At 41.7% G+C, this 25,948-nt stretch overlaps 1 protein-coding gene across 3 annotated transcripts in view; it reads right to left on the reverse strand.

Annotated features, from left to right (window-relative positions):
- Positions 1-17,002: 17,002 nt before the first annotated feature.
- The window catches only part of AGPAT3 (1-acylglycerol-3-phosphate O-acyltransferase 3), a 92,778-nt gene continuing 83,832 nt past the window's right edge, over positions 17,003-25,948 (reverse strand). For all 3 annotated transcript variants that reach the window (XM_052674261.1, XM_052674258.1, XM_052674260.1), the window contains 4 exons: positions 25,247-25,349; positions 22,642-22,717; positions 20,538-20,736; positions 17,003-20,035 (listed from right to left, as the gene is read on the reverse strand). In XM_052674261.1, coding sequence (XP_052530221.1) covers positions 19,947-20,035; positions 20,538-20,736; positions 22,642-22,717; positions 25,247-25,349 — 467 coding nt within the window. In that variant the 3' untranslated portion in view covers positions 17,003-19,946. The remainder of the gene's footprint in view (positions 20,036-20,537; positions 20,737-22,641; positions 22,718-25,246; positions 25,350-25,948) is intronic.

The following is a 25,948-nucleotide window of genomic DNA, read 5'->3' on the forward strand; positions in this document are numbered from 1 at the left end:
TTTGTGTGTGTGTATTGTTTTTTTTTCCCCTACACAATGTTCATATGGTGTAAAATAACCTATGTGGCCAGGTTAGATCAGCTGTTTTGGTTCTGTCCCCTCCTGGTTCCTTGTGTTCCCTCAGCCCTCCTTGCTGGCAGAATAGTTCAAGAAACTGAAAAACTGAAACATCCTTGGCTCCATACAGCACTGTTGAGCGACAACTAAAACATGAGTGTGTTATCAACATTGTTTTTTCTCCTAAAGCCAAAACATAGCATTGTACCAGACACTATGAAGGGAAAAGATCGACTTTGTCTCACCTGAAACAAGCGCAAAAATCCATTACAGGAGGAAACCCACATTTGATAATCTTCCTGCTGAGTGTGGAGACTATATCAACTGTCCTATCTGGGAGGAACAGAGAAAGGAGAGGAGACAAATAGAAAGAGAACAGTGTCAAGGAAGGGAAATGATCCACAGCTGACAAGGGTGTGACAGGAGGAAGTGAAATTTCTTTGCCAGGATTTGGCCAGGATGGAGACAAAACAGCAGTGTAATTGGATTCCTGTTCTCTAGTTTTGTCTGATTGCCTTTAAGGTCATGAAGGTCCAGGGGTATCATAGAAGATCCCAGAATTTGCAAGCATTGAGCTACAGATATGAAATTCTTTGTTCCTGCTAATCCACATATCTAACTGCTCCTATTTGATCACTTCCAAGTAAAGATTTTCCAAGAAAAAGCATATCTCTATTCTCTACATCTATCAGAACCTAACATTTCTTTCCATTTCTTGTGGTTGGTTGACCCTGGCCAGCAGCAAAGCAGCCATTCATCTGCTGTCTTGCAGCTCCACCCACAGCAGGATGGGAGAAAATAAGATTAATAAAGCTGAGAAAAATCATAGATAAAAAAAAAAAAAGACAGTTTAGTAGATGAAAGAAAGAGACAAGAAACAAAACAAAGGGATCACTCACCACCTCCTGCTGGCAAAGCAATGGTGAGCCTGTCTCAGAGCAGCAACCACCTTGGCAGCCACCTTCCTCCCTCCTCTATCTCCTTTCTCTATCCAAGTTTTCACTTCTGACCATGATGTTGTATGGTATGGAATAGTCCCTTAGTTCAGTTTGAGTAAGCTGTCCCACCTGTGTCCCCTTCCCTAGTCTCTACCCACCCCCAGTTTACTCCCTGCAAGAGATGAGCAAGAAACAGAAGTGGTCTTGATGCTGTACAAACACAGAAGTAATCAAAACATTAGCGTGTTAGCAACACCATTTTGGCCACAAATTCAAAACATGGTGACCCTACAGCTGCTATGAAGTCAACTCCATCCCAGCAAGACCCAATATGGTATCTGAGTGGTTCAGATTACTGTTATGCCAACTTTGAATCGCGTAGAAGGTCTTGAAAGTGTGTGCTCAGAGCTTTTCACTGTAGGCACAAAAATTTGTACCAAACTGTGTCCACCTTCTCTTGTTTCTACAACAGCCAGTCATTTGACAGATTGTATTGGTTTTCCTGGGACTACTGGCAACCTGGTCTAGTATTAAATGGGGAGGTTGGCCCTGCATGTAGCATGGGGGTCAGAGATTCATGATCCTGGAGGTCCTTTCCAACTTGGGCCATTCTGTGATTCTGTTGATTCTGTGATAGTGTAGGATTATACCAGAGATATTCATAATAACAATACCTTGGCTTTTACCTATCACCGCTGTTTAAAACAGAAGCTTGTAGGCATTGCACAGTTCTGGGATTTCCATGAAGTAGTAGGAGGAGATGCTTATCCATCTGGTATGCACCAAAATTACAAAAGCTGTCTGGCCTAAAACTGGATACAGAAGGAATACTCCATAGGCAGAATATCCCCCAGTCTGAATTTGTCACTATTTGGAACAATAATAATTTTTAGAATGAAAAAAAACCCAAGGTATTTTGATAGAAAGCTTCCTTCAAGTTGAGCATTCGCTTCTAAATATGGAAAAAGTTTGAAGAACTTCCAGTGAGACGCACTGCGCTTGCTCTTCTAATTCATTCTGTATGGTATTTGGGATTAAAAGACCTACTTATTAAATGTAAATAAGTTTTAAACGAGTACTAAAGGAATTCCTATCTCAAAGAGCTAGTCAAGAGTCAGACATAAAAGCAAATGTCTAGTTTTATGCTGTCACTTCAGCTTGTGGGCAGCAGTCAAAGAGCTGGCAATATAGCACCTAGTCTGGTGCCACCTGCTTGTGGCCCATCTGTGAACAGCTCTCTTGCAAGCAGATACAAACCCTGTCAACAGACATCATATTTAGATGGAGTTTTATATAATTCCTCCTGTCACTAGTGTAAAAATGAGACAAAATGCATTTGCCCCATAAAATAGATGTCATTCTTCTACACTTGATATACTTCCATTTCTTTGCCTAGACTTTGGGATTTTATTGAAAGCAGAAGTTGCTGATATATGCATTTGATATTAGCTTAGCAACAGCTTTTTTTCTATTACTGTACCGCAAGAGAAAAAATATGCTGGATTCACTCTATATTAATGCTTTTTCTTTCAACATAAAGGCAATTAAGAATTAATACTGGAAGCATTCTTAACTTTTTGTCACCTCTGGGCCATAACCAATAAAACTCTCCTGCTCGCAGTCAGTAGGTTATTTTTAACTGAACTAATTTTCAGTAGAAAATTCTGTTTCGAATTAACTAATACCACCAATTCACTGCCACCCAGTGAATTCTGCAGGAGCAGAAGAGATGTTGGCATTTGGGAAAATCCTTTCATAATATCATCAAGTGAATTCTTTTTCAGAATGAGCAGTTTCAAAAGCACCTCGTTGTTTTCCATTAGCGTGTCAGCCGCAGAACAGTAGTTATACATAGCAATCAGAACTTTGGCTTTTTATTTCACGTTATGGGGAAGGAGTTGTTGATCGAAATTTACTAGCAACAAAACAGTATGAGGTCTTCATTTCTGTACCAGCTTAATTTGAGAGCATTTTCATTTCATTCCTTGTATATCTGAGTTTCAGTGGCAGAAAATTGTGCAAACTGTCTGTACATCACCAGAGAGTAATGAATGCATGGTGATGCAGTAACAACTAGCAAAGACTGCATGTGTCCTTGTTGTGGAGCTCCTAAATTGCCTCAAAGACAAGCCAGAGGGACAAGGTGGAACTGAAGTGTGAGATGACAGGCTTCTGAGAAGGTTCAGGAAAAGTTATGAAGAAATCAAGAGAAAAGGAAAGTTTAAGTATGGAGTTCTATAGAATGGCCAGCAAGCTGGGGCAGAACACCTGGAGCAAGGAAAAGGAAATGCTGCCTGTCTTGGAAAGGAGGATCAGTAGCATACTATTTCTCTGCTGTAACCATTATAACTTGTCAATATCAGTATTACCTTGTGGGATTAAAAAGAAAAAAGAAAAAAAGGAGGTGGATCTTTCCTGGCAATGTCTCTTTCTAGCACTCTGTATGACTGGAAATCTGCCTGATGGAAAGGGACTTCAACGTACTGATGGGGAGTCAGCTGAATATGAGCCAGCCATGTGCCCAGGTGGCCAAGAAGGCCAGTGTCATCCCGGCTTGTATCAGGAATGGTGTGGTCAGCAGGACTAGGGAAGTCATCCTGCTCACACCTCAGTACAGAAAGGACATTGAGGTGCTGGAGCAGGTCCAAAGAAGGGCAACAAGGCTTTTAAAGGACTTGCAGAATATGTCCTATGAGGAGACACTGAAAGAACTGGGGCTGTTTAGTCTGGAGGGGAGGAGGCTGAGGGGAGACCTTAGTGCTCTCTTCAAATGCCTGGAAGGTGATTGCAGTGAGAGTGGGGTTGGTCTCTTCTCACTGATGACAGGTGACAGGACGAGGGGAAATGGCCTCAAGTTGCACCAGGTAAGCTTAGTTTGGACATCAGGATACACTTCTTTACAGAAAGGGTTGCTAAGCGCTGGAATAGGCTCCCCAGGGAGGTGGTTGAGTCACCATCCCTGGATGTGTGTAAAATCCATTTGGATGTGGTGCTCAGGGACACGATTTAGCAGAGGGTTGTTAGAGTTAGGGTAGTATGGTCAGGTTGTGGTTGGACTTGATGATCTTCAAGGTCTTTTCCAACTTCAGCTATTCTATGATTCTATGACAAACCTTCCCCCTCTCCTAAGCAGTTTGCATTGAGTAGCTCTCAATTAGTCATCGGAGGATCTACAATAAAGCAGCATATCTGAATTGTCAGAGGCAGTTTCCCCTTGCGGGCACAAAAAGAACACTATTTGAATTCACAGACCAAATGCTGAGAATGTTATAAGTTCATTTATCCATCTTAGTCAAAAAGAACAAACTCAATGTTCTGGATGGTAGTGATGGGTGTCCAAAGTTCCAAACAACTGTACCTCTCTCTGCATTCCATGGACAAAATGAAAAGAGGAGATCAGGAACCTTTTGCTCCAAGCTAATTCTAAAGATCAGAGGAATTTGGCCCAATCACTTCTGCAGTTGAGCCATCATTATACTTGCCTCCTTTTCTTCACCTCACTAGGTCATTTGCGCATTTCACACTTACATTTTAGATACTAACTAGCAATGCTGCAATCTTATAGCCCTTTGCAGCTCTGTTGAAGTCCAAACAAGATTTCAGTCAGCAATCTTCCTCCACAGGCAGAAATCAGGTCAGCTGACTTCACAGAGGCCCTCAAACCTTACCGATTTCTACTGCTGCAGCCTGATTTCAGGACATCATTCTTAGGCCCAGGCTGCAAAACAGAAACATTTCTGTTGTTACCAGGGAAGCATTAGGGCTGATTATCTGGTCTTAAACATGGAGATCCGAACCATTTGCACCTGTTACTCTCACCAGCATTTTGTGGGTGCCATTTCCCTGCATCACTTGCCTCTGAATCTGTTCCCTTAGTAGTTTCCTTTTTCATATTATGCAGCCCTGCTGAGCGTGAAGTCGCAGCACCTACTGCGAGCTAACCAGTGTTACATTAAAATTGAAAGCAGTTATCCTAGGCCAAGCAAGAAAAGACTCGTAGGGTATTTCCTTTTCAATTACACTAAAAGCATGGGTGGGAGAGAATTCTAGGCAGAGTCTCATAACTGTCAGATTCCAAAGCGGGATTGTAGGCTTGCTCTCAGACTGTAGGTCCGAGAAGAAAACAGGTTTTTTTCTTGTCTATCTGGAAAATTAAACTAGGAAGGTGTTAGAAACAGAGGAGGATAAGAACTTGAAAATGGCTGTACTTCAGAAAAATTGAAGGCAGCATTAGGAGGTGTTCCCATGTACAACTGGAGTACAGGAGCTTTGGGATTAGCAAGACAACTGCATTGCAACCTGCAGTGAAGGCTTCAAGAGACTGCAACTTGGCTTAACCTGTTTCATAGCCAGGCGATTCCCAGTTTGTAACTCAAGGTAAATCACTGTTACTTTAGCTGTGTTAGCAGCTGTGCACTGTGGTCCATGCACCCAAACTTCCTAGCCTGCACAAGGACCACGAAGGACAGCCCTTTTCTCCAGTATGCATGTATGTACATGTATGACAGCAATTTTTCACCTAAAAAAGCTGTTGTTAAAGTAGGTGTATGGTCACATCTAGCAGTCACTAAAAAAAGGTATTGAAACACTAATAACACAAACCCTTACTGACAGATTACATCTCTGCACGAATGTAACAGTGATTCTGGTTTTGTACTCCATTTATCCTCCTGCTTAGGATGAGCTTCTGAAGAGTACAGGTGAAGTTGTAATGAGTTAGACTGTAAAATTTCTAATTTGATTTTCTAGGAAATAAATATTTCTGTTTGCCCATCACACCAGCCTGGTGGAGTGCTCACAGATCCTTAAACTACACTTAAAAAATGATGAGAAAAGGGAGGGAGGGAAGGAACCGTAAAGTGAGTTGCACCATTATTTAAATACTCTGAATCCATCAAGGGATAACTCATTTCATAATTAGCATGTCAAAAGCTATTAGTTATTAAATTAAAATGCAGTATTAATTAGCAATCAGATTCCCTTGCAAGCTTACCTTAGGCAGGTCCTCCCTAGGTGGCAAAAATGGAAGTGTTACCACAGTAGTGAAGTCTGAAGAAGAGGCTCAGAAGGCCATCAGAATAAGCCTAGGAATGGATACAAGTAGGAGTCTCCCACTTCAGAGTCCTAATTTTTTCTGCAGTTCTATTAGGGAGATGATCAAACAGCATACATGGGTAGAGGGAGGATAGCTTTTGTGTGTACACCGAAACATAATTGTGAAGATGGCAAAGGTGCTTGTTCTGGGAACATTCGCCAAGTATGGCCTCAGACCAGTAACCACCAGTTCTGGTGAAGAACTTCAGAGCATTGAAAAATAGGTACAAAACTGCTTGGTTTTGTCATAGAATGGCTTGGGTTGGAAGGGACCTCAAGGATCATCAAGCTTCAAGCCCCCTGCCACAGACAGGGCTGCTGACCTCCACATTTAGTTGTAGACCAGGCTGCCCAGGGCACCATCAAACCTGGCCTTGAACACCTCCAGGGATGGGGCATCCACAACCTCTCAGTTTCAGCTATGTTACATGAAATTCTGTTCTGGTCTTATCATTAAGTTGTTTCCTAGATGAGAGCTGTGCAGAATTGTCACACTTTGCTCCTTTATCTCCTCATGGTGGTCCTATGCTTCTGTCTTGACCCCTGTTAGCACAGCAATAACTTCTCAGAGAGAACATGAACATTTTTCCTCTGTCCCCAAAGTGGACAAAGCTTAGCATAACCCCTAGCTAGATAGGAAGAATGAAATAAAGAAGTTAGTTTTGTTGTATAGCCCAGAAGATGTGTAGATTTTTGGTATTTGTAACATGATGTAGATTTTTTGGTATTTTTAATGTGCAGCCATTACAACAGAGCGGCAAGGTCCTAGGCTGCAGCAAGTGAGAATTTGCTCAAATGCAATAGCTTGGGACACAGAAACAAAGGAAAAGAGCTGCTTATCTTCAGAAGGCCTCAGCTATGCAGGGATCTCTAGCAAGGTCCTCTTACTCCCACTGGCAACTTTTAAATGAGGTCTAGGAAGGATGGATCCTCGCTCCGCTCCTTCTGGTCACTCAGGTACACAACATGCACCTGAGCCCCCCTGGGTTGGCCCTGCCTTCCCACCAGGTGCTTCATAACTGATTCAGGCCATAATTTAGCATTTCCATTATAGGTATTCATAGGCATCAGTTGTGTCAGGAGGAAACTTTTCCTTACAGCACCATCAAATGGTAAGATGCTCTATTATCACTAACATTTGCTTTTGAAGAAAAGGTCTGATGCCTTAAATGCCATGGTAGCAGCACCTCTTGGCGGCTAGACCGGCAGTTGCTACTTTTCATTTTAGAATGTATGTGAATTTGCAAAGAAGGTAGATTAAGCATCCAAGTGCACAACAGTACTGTAAGTTGAGATTGCAAATACATACAGGCAACACAGGGCTTTTCTGCCACAGGCTTCTGTTTCGTGATCTGATCCTTTTAAACATCGATGCTCTTGCTAATAAAGATTCTAAGATGACTGTAAAACAAATGGTAACATTGATGGGTGAGAAAGGACAAGAAGGTCTGTCACTGATTCTTGTTCTGACCTCCACGGCCCCCCAGGAATAGGGTTGTATATATTTCCAAGGGCCGATGTTTACGTCCAGAATCCACTAACAGCACCATAAAGAAATGTTCACTATTACCATCCTGTGTTGCAGAGTGTTTTTCAGCCATGCTGAACAACATATTAAAGATGGATGGACACTGTGAACTTTATACTAAGGACCAAATGTAAGCTGAGCAAGATTGAGCCCCCCTGCCAATTCAGTTGCTGGTCAGTGAAAACAGGTTTTTTCTCGTGAGTGAGAGAGTACAATCCTATTATTTAATTTTTGCAAAGATAGTATTTGAAGGTATGGTATTTTGTTTTGTTTTAAATCCTGAAAGGTGCTCTCCCTAGGAAAGGCCATATACCCTTTTGTGGGGTTTTATCTCTTCTTGTTTGGGGAGCAGTCAGAAAGGCAAACCTGGGCATACAGACATGTGGGTGCAGCTTATGAATCCAAGCTGAATCAATCTCTGAGAAGCCCAAGAGATTTAAGCACTTGACTCCCATCAGAATGAGGAGGAAGTCATGTGTCTAATCCTATTAGTGCCTGTAATATTCCCAGATCAAATATTAGCTCCAGAGGTTGCTTCATTGAGGGATCCCTTAGAGAGTAAGAAAAAAAAATCCATTGCTTCAGTGCAATTTGTTCTCCCTAACTATGTTATCGCCTTGAAGTTAACAAGAATAATTTATGTTCCATTATGCGCCGTACTTAATTTAGATAGGCCAACTGCCTTCTTGTACAGTTGCCAGCAGGAGAGTGCACAGCCTCAGGAAATTATCAGTTTGCAGGTTTCCCATCTTGCTGGGCTCAGGGTGGTGGCGGTGTGATTATTCTAGTTGGACGTGGACCTACCCTGTCTGAGCAAATTTCTTTCCTCAAATGACAGGGTTACGCTCTCTAGCGTATAAATGCTATTTTGTCCACACCTCACAGCTTCAGGGTATTCAAAAGCCCTTTCATGTAGGCATCTCCTAGTGGTCTGAGGAAGCCTTTTCCATCCGTTTGTGAGCCATTAATACTAAATTCATCAGATTAGAAATATGGGATTTGCTAAGCAAAGTCATTTACTGTGGCCATTGTGGCTGGCTCCAAACCTAACAGCTGGCAGACACAGAAGTGCTTCCCCAACCTCCTGTACTGCATAACAAACGGGTCGTGCCATTATGATTCCAACGAGTGTACTGAAAATCTTCACTGTCTTTAAAAAGAGAAAGAGGAAAGGGAAAAGAATATACACCTTTACAGGATTGCGCATTTGGAATAAAGCTTTGTTGACAGTGGAAGTTACATGATTACAGGCTAGTCATAGCACAAGAACAAAGCAGCAAAACAGAACCTAACAAAGAGAGAGCTTAGTCCACCTTTTAGTCTCTTTAGCACTGATTGCTTTTTCCCCATGCCTCATTTTTCTGCAATTGCTTCAAGTAATGCCTTACAGCGTTACCCACGTGTGCATAAAACGGCTTGGTGTTGTTTGCGCAGACATTACACTTGAAGAGGTTATGTGAAGAGAGGAGTCACCACAATGGAAAGATTTTCTCCTGGGAAGCTCCTGGAGAGCCAGCTGAGCTCTGCAGCACACATGGCCCACAGGACCCCACTTCTGCAATCTGCAAACTGGGCAGCTGCCAGGCTTGCAGCCCTTGGCCTGCAGTCCTCTCTTTCCTATGCACTGAGGTAACCACAGCCCTGCCAGCTGTGTGGGGCTGTTTTCTGGCTGCTGATTCCTATGGGATGATGACACACACTCCAGTCACTGCAGTGGTCCAAACAGGATGGGAAGCATACAAGAAATAGCATTTTCCTGAAAATATTTGTAGAGCTTATACTTTATTGCCAAAGTCAAGGAGGAGATTTACACATGTTCTTAAATCCTGCCTAGTTTCTCTCTCCTACTGACTTTCCTTATGAAAATGGATCAGACCCTAACACACAGGTGTTTGTAACCTCATTGGGCAAGTAAATAAAAGGTGTCAAAAGACAAGTAGGCTACAACTGAAACCTGCTTATGCAAATGTTGCTCTGTATCAGCAAGATGAGAACCAAAGACAGTTCACATCACAAGCCACGGTGAGGAAAAGCAAAGCAACCTGTCTTCAGAGTGAACTGTGCTCTTTGCTGTGCTCTTTGCTCTCAGTCCTCCGGCAGCCTTGCTCTTACATCCTATTTACTACAGTCTTGCATCTATGCAAGACATTTAACACAGATGGTGACAGTGAAAAGCATAGGTGTGCTTTTGATGGTCTGCTTTCTAGCAAATACCTTGGGAAACCACATGCCTTTCCAGTGATGAGTGGAAGTGCCTGCTGCTTCAGCCCCACATCCACGCATGAGAGTGTCTGCATGCCAAAGGCAGGTTGGGGCAAATCGTACCTGGACTAGATCCCATGCAGGATACTGAAAGAATCCTGAAAGAATGTATCAGTAGCCCAAAAACGTGTCTCCTTTGTGGCCATTTGATCTGTCTTTGAAGTGTCAGTCGGAGAGCCTGGGGTGGAACACCATTGGTCCAGGCAGGCACCCAGCAAGATGCATCATTCAGTGTGGAGAAGAAGAGACTCAGGGAGACCTCATTGCACTCTATGACTTCCTGAAGGGAACTTGTGATGAGGACGGATTTGGCCTCTTCTCCCAGGCAACGAACAGGATCCGGGGAAATGGCCACAAGTTGTAACAGAGGAGGTTTAGGTTGGACATGAGGAAAAACTTTTTCTCTCAGAGAGTGGTCAGGCACTGGAATGGCTGCCCAGGGAGGTGGTGCAGTCGCCGTACCTGGCAGTGTTCAAGAGGCGCCTGGATGAGGAGCTACGAGACGTGGTTCAGTGCTTGTGGTAGCAATGGTGATGGGAGGGTAGTTGGACTAGATGATCTTACAGGTCCTTTCCAACCTTGTGATTCTATGATTCTATGATCCTGTAACTTCCCAGAAGGGTTCATTTACATAAATGGGTTCTTTACAGAAAAGACAGCTCTATGGCCCCTGTGGCCAGCTGGTCCCAGAGCTCACAGTCTGTCCTCCATGTGCCTGACCCTCCTGCAGCAGCCATGCTATTAACCTGGGGTTGCAGGAGGAGATGTGGATGACCCTTGCGGATACTCTGATACCTGGAACAAGAGCTACGTGCACGTATCAGTCAGCCACCAGCTGTGAACTGCTTCAGGACATTAGTGATATCCTCTCTGTTTAAAGATGTTGGAATTAAAAGACATTTAAAATTAGTTTATTTTATAATAGGAATTCAGCTGCCCTTGTTGCCAACTAACAACCGAGATATCAATTTTTCTCTCAAACAGTGGTGAGAATGGAGATACACAGACATACTGCACATACTCAGTTTACCACTACTGCCTTGCATGAAGGTGCAGCCATGTACAGTGTTATGTACTGGGACCATGCCATTAAGATCTGACCTACAACGTGGGATAATGTGTTGAAGCTCTTCAGCTGAGCACAGTACCCCACAACCTCATGTACCTGAGTAGCGTTACATTGCTGGCTGAAAAGGATTTCAACATAGCTTGCTCAGCCTGTTTGTTAGATCTCTTCTCCATGCTGCTTTCCTTGTCTGCTCCAAAAGAGATGCCAGGCCCTGCACTGTGTCTGGGAGGCTCGTGTTCCCAGCACACCATGGCAAAGAGGACATTATCATGAGCCACCCTGCCAAGAGTTAAGCATTCATTGGGTATCAGAGAACACCTGAGCCATCAATCTGGACAAACAACATCAGTAACCTCCTTGCTCATCATCTTTCAGGTGAGAAGGACTCACCACCAGTGAACAAACTTCCAGCCTATCCCAAACAGCAGCAGGACAGCAGTAGTTCCAGTCCCAGCAGGTTCACCGTACAGCCCACCACAATGCTGCCCTTGGCATGTAACTTTACTTCAGCAGGAGCATGATGTTGGCATTTTGGGATATATAGAGAAACATTAAAGATTTATGGGTGTGAATCTGTAAGGTGGCAAAATCGAGAGAAGCATTTCATTAACCCATACCAGAGTGGTTGAGCTACATTTACCTACAGACGTCTGCTATACTTGCACAAGGCTATGATTCACAAGCTGTCAGCCTCTTGGGAACAGATTCAAGTTTCAGAAGGATGTAAAAATTCACCTTTGAACCCATCCCTCTTCTCCTTATGAAAAGACCTTTGCTGAACTTACCTGCAGCCAGGAGCATGGCGTATCTGAAACATAAATAGTGCAGCAGCTGTTCGCATTTGGTGTTGAGGATACTGCACTGATTTTATGGAATTCCAGGCTATTTTCCCAAATGTGGATTGGAAAAGAAATATTGGAATTAATGAGAATCATGTTAACCTAGAAAAGCCAAGCCCAAAAAGGGCCACCACCAACAAGCTTCAGGACGTATAAGAAACTCCCACAGCTGTGATGTAACTGAGCTGCTTCATAGAGAAAGAAGCCAGCTAACATCCACCATGTTCATCCATGCAGCAAATAATTTCTTCTATAATTTCTTCTAGCTATCCTAGAGAGAGCTGCACTACAATCACAATGGTGTTGGCCTACCCTTGTCCACACACCCCACCACTCCTTGTTTCTGCTTCTGTAGTCCATGCAGCTGTGTTCCTGATGCTGGCTGAAAAGAAAGCAAGCAGCTCAGTAAAAAGGATTTGCAGAAGAGCAGGTTAAGAGGCAACGAGGTCAGGCAGGCACCACTAAGGACAAGAATTAGCAAGGAGCCGCGTCTGTTCTGTAGTTCACAATAAGACAGCACACATGGAGGAAGCAAGCTCCGCCTTCAACTCAAGCTTTAATTTTCATGGCTTGGCTTTTGCGTGTATTAAAGATTATGCCATCTTAGTCAAATGAGTTCTTCATTACACTGCACTGAGAGAAATCTCAACCCAGATTTTTCATTTTTAAGCTGAAAAAAATAGTCTTAAAAGAGCATTCAAGATTCCACATCAAAATCATTGGCTTTTAAAAATGAATTATGGATCTGAGGAGATTCAGGGTTGGCAAGGAACTATGAAAAGCTGTTTTTGTGCAAGCTAGTGAAGCAACAAAAACAAGTTTCTGCTTGCATACTTGTAAAATCAGAACCCATCCTCTGCCTTAGAAGTCTGCCTCTGTACAGTGAAACACAGTGCAACTGAGCTGACATCTTAAGGTAGCTCAGCATAACCTGGTATTTGCAGAGAGCAAGGGAACAGGGAAGGGAAAACTTACAATAGAAGCCAAGAACTCAGAGCTGGCAGTTCAGCTGACAGATGACAAGAGGAAAGGGATACTATTGCACGATGAGCTGTTACAGGCACAAATATCATAAAGAAGAACTAATGCCTTAGGCGACAATACTAACACCTTGCAGGTACAGAAGCAGGCCAGCAATATGTCTGAGGTAGAAATTGCAGAGATGTGCTTCTGCTGGGCAGCCCTCTGAAAGAAATAAGAAGAGGGAAGCTAAGTCATCTTCCACTGGGTCTTCAATTGCCTTCAGGCAGAAGCGTAGGATGCGATGTACATGTTTGGAATGGGGATGGTCTTCATCTTCCGGTGAAAAACAGAAACTTGAATGATGGCAGATTTGAAAAATTAGTTTAATCTACAGCATCTGTCTGTACAGCCAGCTTAACCTGCTGGATTCACTCCTAACATCATACAGCTTTGTGCTTACTTGGGAAGACACGTGCCATCCTTTCCCATCCTGGTAAAGTGAAGGAACCACGTGAAACTCCAGTGTACCACTTACATAAATGCTGCAGTAATGCACAGTCCCTCCACGGTTCTTAACAACAGGCTTAGTGCAGCAATGGAAGTTGTGTTCAGCTTGTTACTTACTCCCAAGGTGCCAGCCCTGACCAAAATGATCCACCCAAGTTAGTGCTGCAGACACGCGGCCCTCACATGGATCGGTTTGCAGGACAGAGATTAAAAACAAAACAACAACAACAAAAAAACAAAGCATAAAATGGAAATAAACCCAACCAGAGCAGAAGGAAAATAGCCCTTAGTGCGTGTTTGGTTACGAAAAACAGTGTGGCAAATAGGGAAGGAATGCAAACCTTCAATTTATGTATCGGCTACTTATTCAGTAACGTTGCAGAAAAGCACACGTTGGGCAGCCAACCTTTTTCACTTGAATACAACTAAAAAAAGAAAAAGGATGCCAGCATATTATGTACAAAGTCACATACAAAGAGTTGAGCAACTGAAAGCATGAATGACATTCTACTATACGGTACTTTCACACAGTCAAAGCTATTTTATTTTACAAGATGAATCTTTTGCATTAATCCTCTTTTTTTTTCTTTTTTTTTCCTGAAAGCTCAATAAAAACAGTAAAACGAACCCCTTTAAGAGACAACTTACAAAATGAAATTTGCATAGCACTGTAAATCTGTGTATTTGTTTGGGCACAGTTCTTTTCCAAAACCAGAGCGGGTGACAGAGTGAAGGCTGTTTGTTTGTTTATTTTTCAAGCAGATTCTGATGCTTCTGAACACCAAAAAAAAAAAAATAACCAAAAACCAAGTGCAGGAAATCACTGTAGAAATGTACAAAAATATATACACATGCACAGTAAATGTGTACCCTGTATACAGTTTTATTACCTGTTAGATTTGGTTGACAATGATCATCCGGTACTTACATTTCCCTCCCAATTATGAGTTTGTAACAATCAATCGAGGCTAAGGAGGGTCAGTTTCCTCAACGAGATTTTCATTAAAGCTCAAGGACCTGCTGGTGATCTTGATAAGTGAGTAACATGTCAATTTACACAGCTCGCTGGCTTTCAGGCAAGCAGCATTCCATTGTCACAGCGCACATTTCTGACAAAGCTGAAGCAACGCAGTGCGAATGGGTGCAGCTTGTCTCTGCACACAGATGCAAATGCACATAATAAAGGAGATCTATCTGATGCTTTGGGAAGAATTTGCATTCCTGATGAGCTTGTGCTGCCCACTCTGCCACTCTTTCCAAATTAGATGGGGATGAAGCTAAATATGTTTTCCTTGAAAATATACCTTGGCTAAAAACAAAAATATAACCCCAAACCTCATATAAGACTGAAAACTGGTGCTAGCAGTCCCCAGACTAGAGAATACTTTCAATTTAGATTTGAAAACTACCATTATGTTCCAGTTTCTGTTAAAGTTTCTATTTTTAAAATACATTTCCTCTTAAAAAAGACAGAATGCTTCTCTTGCTAATGGAGTTCGTAAAGTGTTGAAGAAATAGATGATCAGCTACACTCAAGTACTCTCAAAAGTGAAAATGAAGAAATTAACCTTCTTCTTAGTTTCAGAAACTGCAGAGTAGCTTCTAACCACTGGAGTACACTTAAAGAAATCCAGGTAGTTCTCCAAAAACCTGGAGAGGTCAAGGATAAGAGGAAACATGACATGTTTGGTGTATGGCTGCCAACCCAATGACTTCCCAACTCCAAAGTGTGAAGTATTTCCAAGCCATTTTCTGGTGGTAAGCAATTCGAGGCAGAACTGGTAAAGCTAGTTTCCAGAGCTTTCCCTCAAAATCATAGCAGTTAAAAAAAATCAGCAAGTATCTTGGTGCAGAGGTTGCTGAGACGAACAGATAAACTATTCTCCAAAATAAATGGGGTGGCAAAACAGAAGTTGCCATCTGCAATGAGGAGATAATCCCTTGAAGACCAATTCTGACTTCAGTCACATGGGAATAAGTGAGGGTTACCGTGTAAGCTGTCAGTGGGAGGTTTCACTTTTGTGTTAGGAATGAGAATTTGCTGCCCACATATGTATGCCCATCTCTGCTTTGCAGAGCTCTTGACAATCTTTCCTTTTCTTGGAGGAAGGAATTTAGCTGTATCTGTGCATACTTCTCTGTTCAGCTGTGCTTACTGCAGCTCAGCTCTACTGTTAGCTGCTTCACATCCCTGCATCACACTCATTCAGAACTGGCAGCTCTGGAGCAGCCAATTATGGAGCGGAATGTTCAGAAATAGGGCAATGAGCAGCTGTGATGAACTGTGTTCAAGTACAAATCCAGCCTTACCATGGATGGATGGACTTCACAGACTTAAACCAGGATTGTGCAGCTGGGACTGCTGTGCACAACAAGCTTCACACCAAGTGACATGAGTTGTGTGGACATGCAGGAGATGGTATGAGCTACTCCCATGCATCCAGTGTTCAAAAAGGAAACTGGAAATGGATTTTTCACTTGCATCTGTGTTTATCTGTGGCATCCCAATGAAACACAGTTGGGCAAAGTGTGTTCAATGTTGGCCTTACGCTCACCTCCATATACTTCGCCAAGATGTCAGAACAAATGATTGTCCATCTTCATCTGCACAGTGTGAACTCAGCATTACAAAAAGCTTCCATCCTTACATTTCTGTGATCAAAATGCACACGAAGCAAATACAGATTTTGGGGGTAGCCCTAGGAAGAAGTATTACCTTTAGCAATTACCAGCTGTACATTGACCCCCACTCGCTTCATTACTGAAGAGCTTGTGCCAGCTTCCCTTTTACTGGTTTCATCAATGCCAGAAGAGATCTGTTGAGGTAATGAGTGCCTATTTGTGGCAGGCCTGGGAGGGACTTACACTCCCTAACAACGTTTGGCCCAGCAAAGTTGCATTTTCAGTAGACTTAAACACAACCTTCAGACCTACTGGGCACATCAACCAGTGACAAAATGCAGGAAGACAAAGCCCCAGCTACGCGAGGTGATGACAGGAGCACTGTTCAAACTGGAAAACTCCAAGTACCAGCCAGGTTGTAAATGAACCATCTGTGGAAAATACAGACAAGCGAATATACAGACATCAGTAGGTGGTGACAAGTGGTATCACGTGGAAGTGAGCAGACACGTTCACTTTTTTTCTGTGAATACCAGGCAATTAGGACAAAGGTAGTGTCATATTCATTGGTCAGCAATTAAGAATAGAGCCCTTTGAGATATGTTAAAGCACAACAAAGGAACGTTGCCAGTGCTGTTTGTGCCAGAGACAAATATTTTGCTCAGTAACACTAAGTCAATTGCAAGAGCACATTCAGCCCACAATGAGCAACAGAGAACTGTAATCCCTGTTGAGCCACGACATCTGGATACCGGTTATCCAAACATATCACAACCGGTCCTTCTTCAGCATCAGCTTTTTGTGCCTTCCTCGCTGAAAGACATCACCACACCAGCAGTCTCAGAGCTCTCCCTTAGCTTCTCAGACGTAGATCAACATGATGCCATCTTGGAACTGCAAATCCCACTTTGAGAGCAATATCGTTGTTCTTCATTACAATGCTCAGTGCTGCCATGGCCCATTTCAGTCATCTTCAGAGCCAATGCTGAACTCCACGAGTCAGCTTGCAAGTCCACGCTGAAATACATGGTATTTAAACTAATCAAGCAATAAATGAATGTTTTAAAAGGTGGAGAGAGAAAATGCTCCTATAGCTTTATGTTTATTAAACTCATACAGCATATTGAAAAGCAAAAGACAAAAAACATGATATATTTTTATTTATTATTGCTCTTAAAGGGCTTGGTAGTCAAATATACAAGCTACGTTCTATTAAACCAGAAGAAAATTGTGTAAGATATAAAATCTACGCTCACTTTTCCAACCCAAGCCACTTGCTAATCTTCGTCAGTGACATTAACTTCAGCTATTTCAAGTTATTTTAATTTATACATACTGTGTATGTGTGCGTGCGTGTGTACATAAAAACCCCTATTTTAAGAGGCAAGATTCAAAACGAAGAGCTTTGTGTTGGTTTTGTACTGTTTTGTGCACTGCTGTATATTTCAGTTTCCCAAATGGTTACTGATATGTTTGCTTAGAAGAGCAAATTAATTAAATGATGACGCATGTATCATATTTTCAAAAAGAAAGCATGACCAGTAAGTTATAAGAAAATAAGAAACGTGGGTTATTCTCCCCTTGACGTACATGCATTAGTCCCATGATTCGTAGTAGGAAGTTGCATGCACTGAGAGGAGAAGAGTATCCCATAAAGAGAAAGGCTACTAATTCCTTTCTTCTTTAAACACTTCCCCTCTTCTCAACATTAAGAAGGGATTTATTTTGTGAAAACCTTGTCATGCCCCATGAATATACTGCTCAAAATGTAAGTATAAAACATAGTGATCAGCCTGCTTTGCAAGCCTCACTTCGCCAGTACAGTTTACTTATACTCAATATCATCTTCAGGAAGCAAGTATACAGCATTTGTAACACCTTTCTAAGAAACAAGAATTATACCCAATATGTCCATTAGTGAATTACTTGTGGGAAAAGAAAAGGGAAGGGGAAATAAAGAAAAGCCCACTGGTTTTAGCCTTCTGGTTAAAAAAGTGAAAGATCAGAGAGTTAGCTTTATCAGCATTTGGAATCCTAACCATCTTTAAGTACAAAAGCATTCAGTAAGGAAAAGAGAGTCATGGCTAGGATCTGTTCTCAATTCCTAAAGAGCATTTCAAATTTCACTAACAACAGTTGCTTATCCTCTATCTTAGGGAAGATTTTTTGGGGTAGAAAGATAACGTAATAATGCTGAGGCTACGGGTACAGTGATTCAGTGAGAATAAGTCTAAGCAAAGACAGACAATATAGGTCATCCTTCAAATCCTTTTGTTGGAAAAATCACTAGCAAAAATCGAGTGCGTGACAACAGTGATTGATGACCCTCAGTAAAATATTCTTCCAAGTTACAAAATTCCTCTTCCAGTCTTTGAGAACAGAAAAAAAAAAATGTAGGAGAAGAGGTTACGATCCAACAAAACAAATATGAAACGAAGGTAAATTATTACTTTTTTATCTTTGTTACTAGGGCAAAGATGAGAAATAACTATCAGTGCTCTGATAAGATCTGCTGTTTACAGAAGTGAGATAAATATTCTAGTGGCAGCTGGGTTAAACTGACAGACCTCGAGGGTCAGCTTCTGCCCTCAGCTATGGATCTGCAACCCATTTCCAATTGTAGCTAAATGCAGATTTGGGCCATCAGACACGTAGGTAACTCCCATCTATCTGTAATTGTGCACACAGCAGCAATCTGCAAAAAGCTTAGAATGAGCATTTAGAGGGGGGGAAAGACAGGTACAGCCAGGATTCTGATCTCTATTTTCAGTGGAAAAATCTAAAGGTCTATAAGTAAAACTAAAGGTATTTAATATCCCTGAAGAGACCCCATACTCATTCTAATGCTTAACAGCAATGAGTCACCTTGTAATATTCTTCACATTAATATCTACAGCACAACCAAGTAGAAAGTGCAGCACACTCTACTGTTACACGGAGTACGATCCTGTTTTCATCTGTATCGACACCAAAACTCCCATTACAAGTTCAAGAGATGCCAGTATTTGGAATCTGATTGCTACAGACCTTTCAGAATTCTTGTAAAGGACAACGTTATGAAAACTATTGTGCTCATTTCTGCTATTATCTCCCTTTTTTTACTAAGAGACGTTGATTGAACTGGACTTAGGTGATGACAGACATCAACAGAAATAGGAGGAGAAAACATCAGGACAATTGAACAAATTTCCTTCTTTGCACGACTCCAAATCCCATGATCAAAATTCAGAAAACAAACCCAACTCGAGCAAATTCAAAATTACATATGTGCATGTTGTGAAACAGGGCAAATAACACTCAAGACTGAAGCACTATTTTGTGATTAAACAGCCTTGAGCAGCTGGCAGGAGATCTGATGAGAAATCTATACTGGATAAATACAAGTGGATGTGCTCTATGGTATGTACTCATAAGTAACGCAATGCTTCCAAATCCTGTTATCCATTCTCTAAAGTTACAGAAGTTTTAAAAAGTTGCCTGAAAATAAAAAGTATCAGTGTAACATACAAACAGGATTTAATCTGTAGCCATGACAACACAACCTTTCCAAAATGACTAACCCAGTGAACATGTCAATTAACTCAAAAATGGTTGTTTTTCTCCTGGATCGTTAATTAAAAAAAGCTGAAAATCAACAAATGCTGTTGGCTTTAGCAAGAGGAAACATTCTGCGGCTCCTCTTGTAAAAGTGAATGTAGTGCTCTTGACAGAAACCAGTGTATTCAGTCATCTGAAGATGCACACAGCCTATATTCAATGACATCTTTTCTCCCCCTACCCCCAAATCCCCAACAAAGCAACAAAATTTAGATTCATCCTCCCTCCACCCTGATTTTCTCCCATAGTTTGACTACAGTAATCCTTAAACAGGCAGAAAGTCGATGCGTTCTCTTCAGGTGATTCCTCCAAATTCTTCATTCTTGGCTCAAGTTTTATTCATTAATATTAGTCATCAGTTATTAAGAAAAAGATCGTTTCTAAATGTTTATTGTTTTTGTTTTTTTGTTTTTAACTGAAGTTAATCGGATACCATAGTCTGGTTATATGTGCTGAACTGCAGCTGTCAGTTATTCCTTTTTCTTGAATTCTTGGTTGCCATAGCTGGAGCCTTTTTCTATTTCAGTTACTCCTATCAGTCTACGAACTCCAAAGGAAGCTTTAAAACACAACAGAGAAATGGGATGTATATTAAAGCCAGTTCAAGAATTCAGGAGATTTCATTAAACACAGAAGCAGAATAAACATACAAATACGAGTTATTCCAAGCCTAACAACAGCAGTTACTATTATGATACTAAAGAATGCTGCTTTTCAACTGCACACTGTATGAAGTTGCATGTAGACCACCTATTTTTGTGTGTTGTTCTTTTTTTTTTCTCTCCAAGATCACAGACAAGATGTGCAGTCTGAGTATTTTCTCCTTCAGACATGGACTACAAGACTCACTTGCTATTGATTGCTATAGATACTGCTTAAGATATGAAGGAAGTCTGCCTGGATTAAAAGCTTTTCAGATAATAAAAATACTATACAAGGTAAAAGGCTACATAATGAGCTCTTCTGCAAGTCCCATTCATATCCATAATGCACAGAACTTATTTGAGCTAATGGATCCTATTACATGTCACTGGGCTTAGCATCTTCTCTGCTTTTATTACCTGCTCCAACAAATCCCAGGAATGCAAGGATAAGGAGAGGTGATCCACTTGCAAAAACTCCAAAGCCAAATGTGAAGAGAGGGGAGAGAAGAACTGTGGCCCAGAAAAGAAAGTTTAGGAGAGTCCATGGTCTCCTACGTGGTTTAAACTGCTGGCCAGGAAATGTGCCTTCTTGATTATACATCTCTTGCAAAGCATCCTGGAAGAAAGAGAAGATGGATGAAAACATAATCCTATGTTCTTACTAAGCAATCCAAGACTAGTTAACTCTAGGACAACATCAAGGACATCCTCTGCAGTAAATACTTGTCAAGTGTACATGGCATCCATTTCCATCTGCTGTTGCAGCTTTTTTGCTGTTTGGGCATTTCAGTTGACTGCCAGAGCTACTACCAGCTGAGCCCTTTGAAGGCTGTGTTGGTCATGATCAGAAACTGAAACAGTATTGGCCATCCCAACACCGAATAACTTCATCTGCTTTCTTAATCTCTTAAGAATTTAGGGCAGTGTAAGGCCACAGTTCAGACAGTACTTGCCTCTTTGCTGGATGGTTTTTCTTCCCATTTTTACTTCCAGAAAGGTCAGAGTGATTTGAGTAAATCACAGCACAAAAATGCTATATATACAGCAAAAAAGAGGAAGACAAATCACAAACTGACCAGCAGAGACAGCACTGTACTAACCATAAATGCAAGACTTATTCTTCTCTTGGTGTGTAAGAATGCTCTATAAGACATCCAAGCCACTACCAAGGATGGTTCAAGTTAGGCTATTTCTTTTTTTTTTCCCTGCTTACGCTGTTTTTCTTTTAGCTTCTCTTACAAAGGGCTGAGATGCTCAAGTTGTTCTTTGCCAACAAAGAACACAGCCTTTTGAAGCCATATCCATCGTACAGGAAGAGCATTTTAAGGATTCCAGTTACAACATACTGCTACAATTGTAAGATCAATTTATGAAATACCCACATATATAAATAATACCTCCCCTGACAACATCTCTCACATCTCTCAAGTTTAATGGAGGAACAGCAAACATTAGCAAGGAACACCAAGCCCTCAATTTGCAAGCAAAGCAGAGCATTCTGTCCAAAGAACGGAGCCAAGCAGAATGGAAGCTCTGTGCTGCATCTGCTTAGCCCTGCCATTGGTTGTTTAACAAAGACACAAAGAAAGGCCCTATAAAACACCTCATGAAGTTTGCTCCTCAAACCAGGCAATTTCAGCAGGAATTTTCATACCTAAGAGTATTCCAGACCCTTAAAATTTGCTGTCTTCCTACAGACCTATTGTCTAAGTGTAAGCTTGGAAATGCTGCAGTGTAGGCTAACATAGCAGAAGAAAAGCAAAGACAGTTAATATTTCTGTGCTCCCCGTTCCCACACTCCCCCCAGAGAGGAGGAGTACAATAATCAAAATACTCATTTCAAGTTCAACAATCTACCAATTAGGGCTGGGCAATGTAAATTACAGTTCTTTCCTCTCTCCTGTTCAATCTGTGGTCATGAAATAAACTATCTAATGGGAAAAAAGATAAGAAATGAGAAAAAGCTTTGAGCCCTCTGAAGACACTCTAGCCATTTGCAACATCTGTCCCTGGCAGCAGATCCCAGGGACTATCTGTACCATGCCACATACTGTTTCAGAGGTATTACAAGAAGACAAGAGAAGAAAAGTGAGTGTGGAAGAAATATAAAAGCAAAGGACCAGTGTTGCTAAGAGCCTGGACTGGCTGTCCCTGGCACAGTTATCACTCTTCTTGAGTTCATAAAAGCATCCGCTGGGAACATGGAGCTTTTAGAAATGTGTGACAGACCCAAGAGCTGAAGAACATAAAAGATGGTTGACTGCTATTGGTCTTCTGCAACAGTCTCTGAAGCCCAGTGTGCTTCCCAACAATTCGAGACCCACTCAATGGCCGCAGAGGGGTGGCTAAGGGGCTCCCTTAACAGCATGCCTATTCTGCTCCATTCAGTAATTTGAGGAATAGCTATCAAATTATATATATTTCCATCTCTCCCTCTAGTGGAATGATGTGCATTTCTCAATTCTTTAGCATACTACCTCTGAAAATTCTGAAAGAAAGATAAGAAAGAAAAGCTATTTACCTTTTCTTGGTAAAGCTTATGAAGCCAGTTTGCAGCTTCCTTTTCATCTTGAGGGATATCTTCCAGAGGAAATCTCCTGGTTTAGTAGAGAGATGAAGGAATAAGCAAAAAAAGAATTAAGAGAAAAATACAGGTGTTTGACTTTAGACCTCTATTAGAGAAGATCTCCCATTGAATAAAAGACACAGGCTAGATGTAATAATGTCACTGATGGCAAAGTTTTTTCTTTAGTGCAGATGAATTGAGACCTAAATGACTGCTGATTCATCACCTAAAAACTTAGATTTTTAAGAAAAAACTAACTGTACTGGCTCCCATCAATTTCAGAGCACATCAGTGAAAAAAGCATTTCACATTGAAACGCTGTTACTTCCTCCCTGGAGCCATCACCTGCTGTTTCCCAGTGAGCTCAGACTGAGGCACCGAGGGCTGAAATAAAAATAAGCAAAAGTGACAAAACTGTTCCATTCTTTTAGTGAGGCAAAATAAAAAAATAATTTGAATGTATGGAAGGGGAGTGGTTACAAATTCACTTTGTACTGGAAAACACTTCCTACAGGCTGCCTTCTTGCTCTCTGCCTCTCTGGCCATACAAATAAAAACATACACTTCTGGTGCATATGAAAGTTATGCCCAGCTCTGGGCAGAGACTTGACCTCACTGAGAACAGCTGCCTTTTGCAATCCTCTTCCTAGCAGTGAAGAGCCAACCCATTCCCTGCATTCTTTTGTTTTCTGAGGTACGCTGTTTACACATCCACAAATGCATCGTCTCCTTTCTCAGTGGCACACATCTTGATGTCACTGATCAATTCAGAAAGAAGATGCACTATTTGTAGAGGTGAAGGACACACATCTCCTACCCTCAGCTCAAGCATATTTCGGCAATGCTCCAACAGTATGAGGCCCCTCTTACAGCAGGGCATTAAGAACAGAAGTGTTATTTCTGGGAGAGCTCCAGATTCAGTGATAGCACATAAAATTTATTTGCTGTTGTTCAACCAGGGAATGTGTTTCTACAGCTCAAAGTGAAGCTTTTGAGCCTGCAACAGCAGAGGGAAGACACTCTAACACATTTCTAATAATTTCTGCATCCCATAAACAAACAGAAAACTAGGGTTTACAGATTTCTTTTTAATAGTTCTAACAGGAGGATACGCTCAATTAATAGAAGTAATGCTCAATAAAAGCTCAGTAAAAAGTCATTTGCTGAAAGCTCTCTGCTGCAATTGTTGCTGTGTTGATACTGCCACTAGAGGGTATCACAGCAATAACATTTACCAGTTTAGCCCTGGAGTCCATCATGACTAAGATTGGATCATCTGCAGCTTTGCACAGGTATCAGCATACGCATATATGAAGAACAAGAGCTTACATGCTTCTTTTCTCTATCTAAGCCCTCTTTGCTGGCACATCAAAGACAGCTAAAGATTTTGAAAATGGTCTCCTCCCCAATAGAGAATAATAGCTTCAAGCATAGAAAAGCATGGAGAGAATGTTGATTCACTCCATGATCACATTATAGATCAAAATTACTAAACAAGATCATTACTATTTTCTTTAACAGAGTGCCATTAGTAATTTCACCTGGCAGCCTTTCCTCAGATAGCATTTCTTCCACAAAACCTGTGCTGTGGTACCTCGACACAACGGATGACCACTGTGATTCCTACAGAGCCTTTCACCCGTGGAAGATCTGGCATGACAAACCTGCTTTCACTGAGACATTGCATAGAGCTGGTGCCACGCATCTGCCATGCACAAACCCAAGGGCAGAAGTGCAAAGAGTGAGAGAAGTGGCAAGACTACCTGCGACCTCAAATAGCTGAAGTGAGCTTTCAGAAGAACAGTGGAAAGAATGATCAGATGGTTTGTCAAGCCCAAGCATAAAAGGGAAAGGAAGAAAATCAAAAGGAAAGTGTCAGTAGCTTCTATGATCACAAGGAGGCCTTAGAAGAAGAAGGCAACAAGAAGAAAGCAAGAAAGAGAAAGCACGTGTGTGTCCATGGGTGAAGTACACGCCGTGGTGTTAGGTGTTAGCAGTCACTCTTTCAGACAAAAAAATAATGAAGAGTGTGAGGAATATATCACCTCATTCATATGATGTTTGAAATTCGGCATTATTTAACTTCTAATCTGCTAGTCAAGCCATGTGACAGAAGGAGAGAAACTGGCACAACAAAGAGCCTTACACCACTCACTATAAGAAACTACTAGTATTGGATAGGCTATTCATACTACGTGTATGCTTTACAAGAGACTGGAAAGGGGACAGAAGAGTTAGTTGGCTTCCTGTTCCCAGCAGAGAAAAGAAGGCGGTATGTAAGTGCCCTCACTGCACAAAGCCTGGGGAAATCCCAGCTGGACTGACAGTGCTGTCATATCCAGCCTTAAAAAGCCTATCCAATGGGTTGTGACTTGCTAGGAAAAATCAGGGCACGATTTTCAAATATGAAAGCAAACTGAAGCAGGGGAGAAACAGGGAAGTTTCAGTAGCCTGCAGAGAAAAGAAAACTACAGCAAAAGACATTTCCTCCAACATCTGCATACACTTCAACATGCCAAAGCATGCATCTTAAGGCTCACCTCCATCATGAGATGCTCACCTTACACACATATCTGCTTCATATTTCTTTCCATAAAGAATTCCTAATAAAGATGGGTTCTTGTTTCCTCTGAAATTTAGTGTTACATCATACACTGCTGAAACTGTTGTGAAGAAGAAAAAAAATGGCTGTTACATCAGTGATTCTAGCAACCACATTGCCAGCACCCTCACATTAAACAGCACCAGGGCCCTGTGCAAGCCTTGCATTAATTATGTCAGGTGGCAGAATCCTTCCCCACTTTGTTCTTACTTGCTGTATTTATCTATTTCAGCCACCTGACGTTCCCAATTACATTACCAAAACACAAGGTGACTTGGTGAACTAGGCAACAATGGCATACATAAGAAGACTATTTTTTTTTAATGGTAACAGAGTTACGTGGCACAAATAAAATTCAACTCTTTGAAAGGGTAGATAACTGCAGGACAAGGAGAAATGGTTTGAAGTTGAGGGAGGGAAGATTTATGTTGGATGTCAGGGGAAGTTGTTTACTATGAGAGTGATGAGGTGCTGGCACAGGCTGCCCAGAGAGGTTGTGGATGCCCCATCCCTGGAGGTGTTCAAGGCCAGGTTGGATGGGGCCCTGGGCAGCCTGGTCTAGCATTAAATGGGCAGGTTGGTGGCCCTGCCTGTGGGGGGGAGGGGTTGGAGATTCATGATCCTTGAGGTCCCTTCCAACCTGGGCCATTCTGTGATTCT

The sequence above is a fragment of the Tympanuchus pallidicinctus genome, unplaced genomic scaffold (genome assembly GCF_026119805.1).
Source record: "Tympanuchus pallidicinctus isolate F22 unplaced genomic scaffold, pur_lepc_1.0 scaffold14, whole genome shotgun sequence".
NCBI lineage: Eukaryota > Metazoa > Chordata > Aves > Galliformes > Phasianidae > Tympanuchus > Tympanuchus pallidicinctus.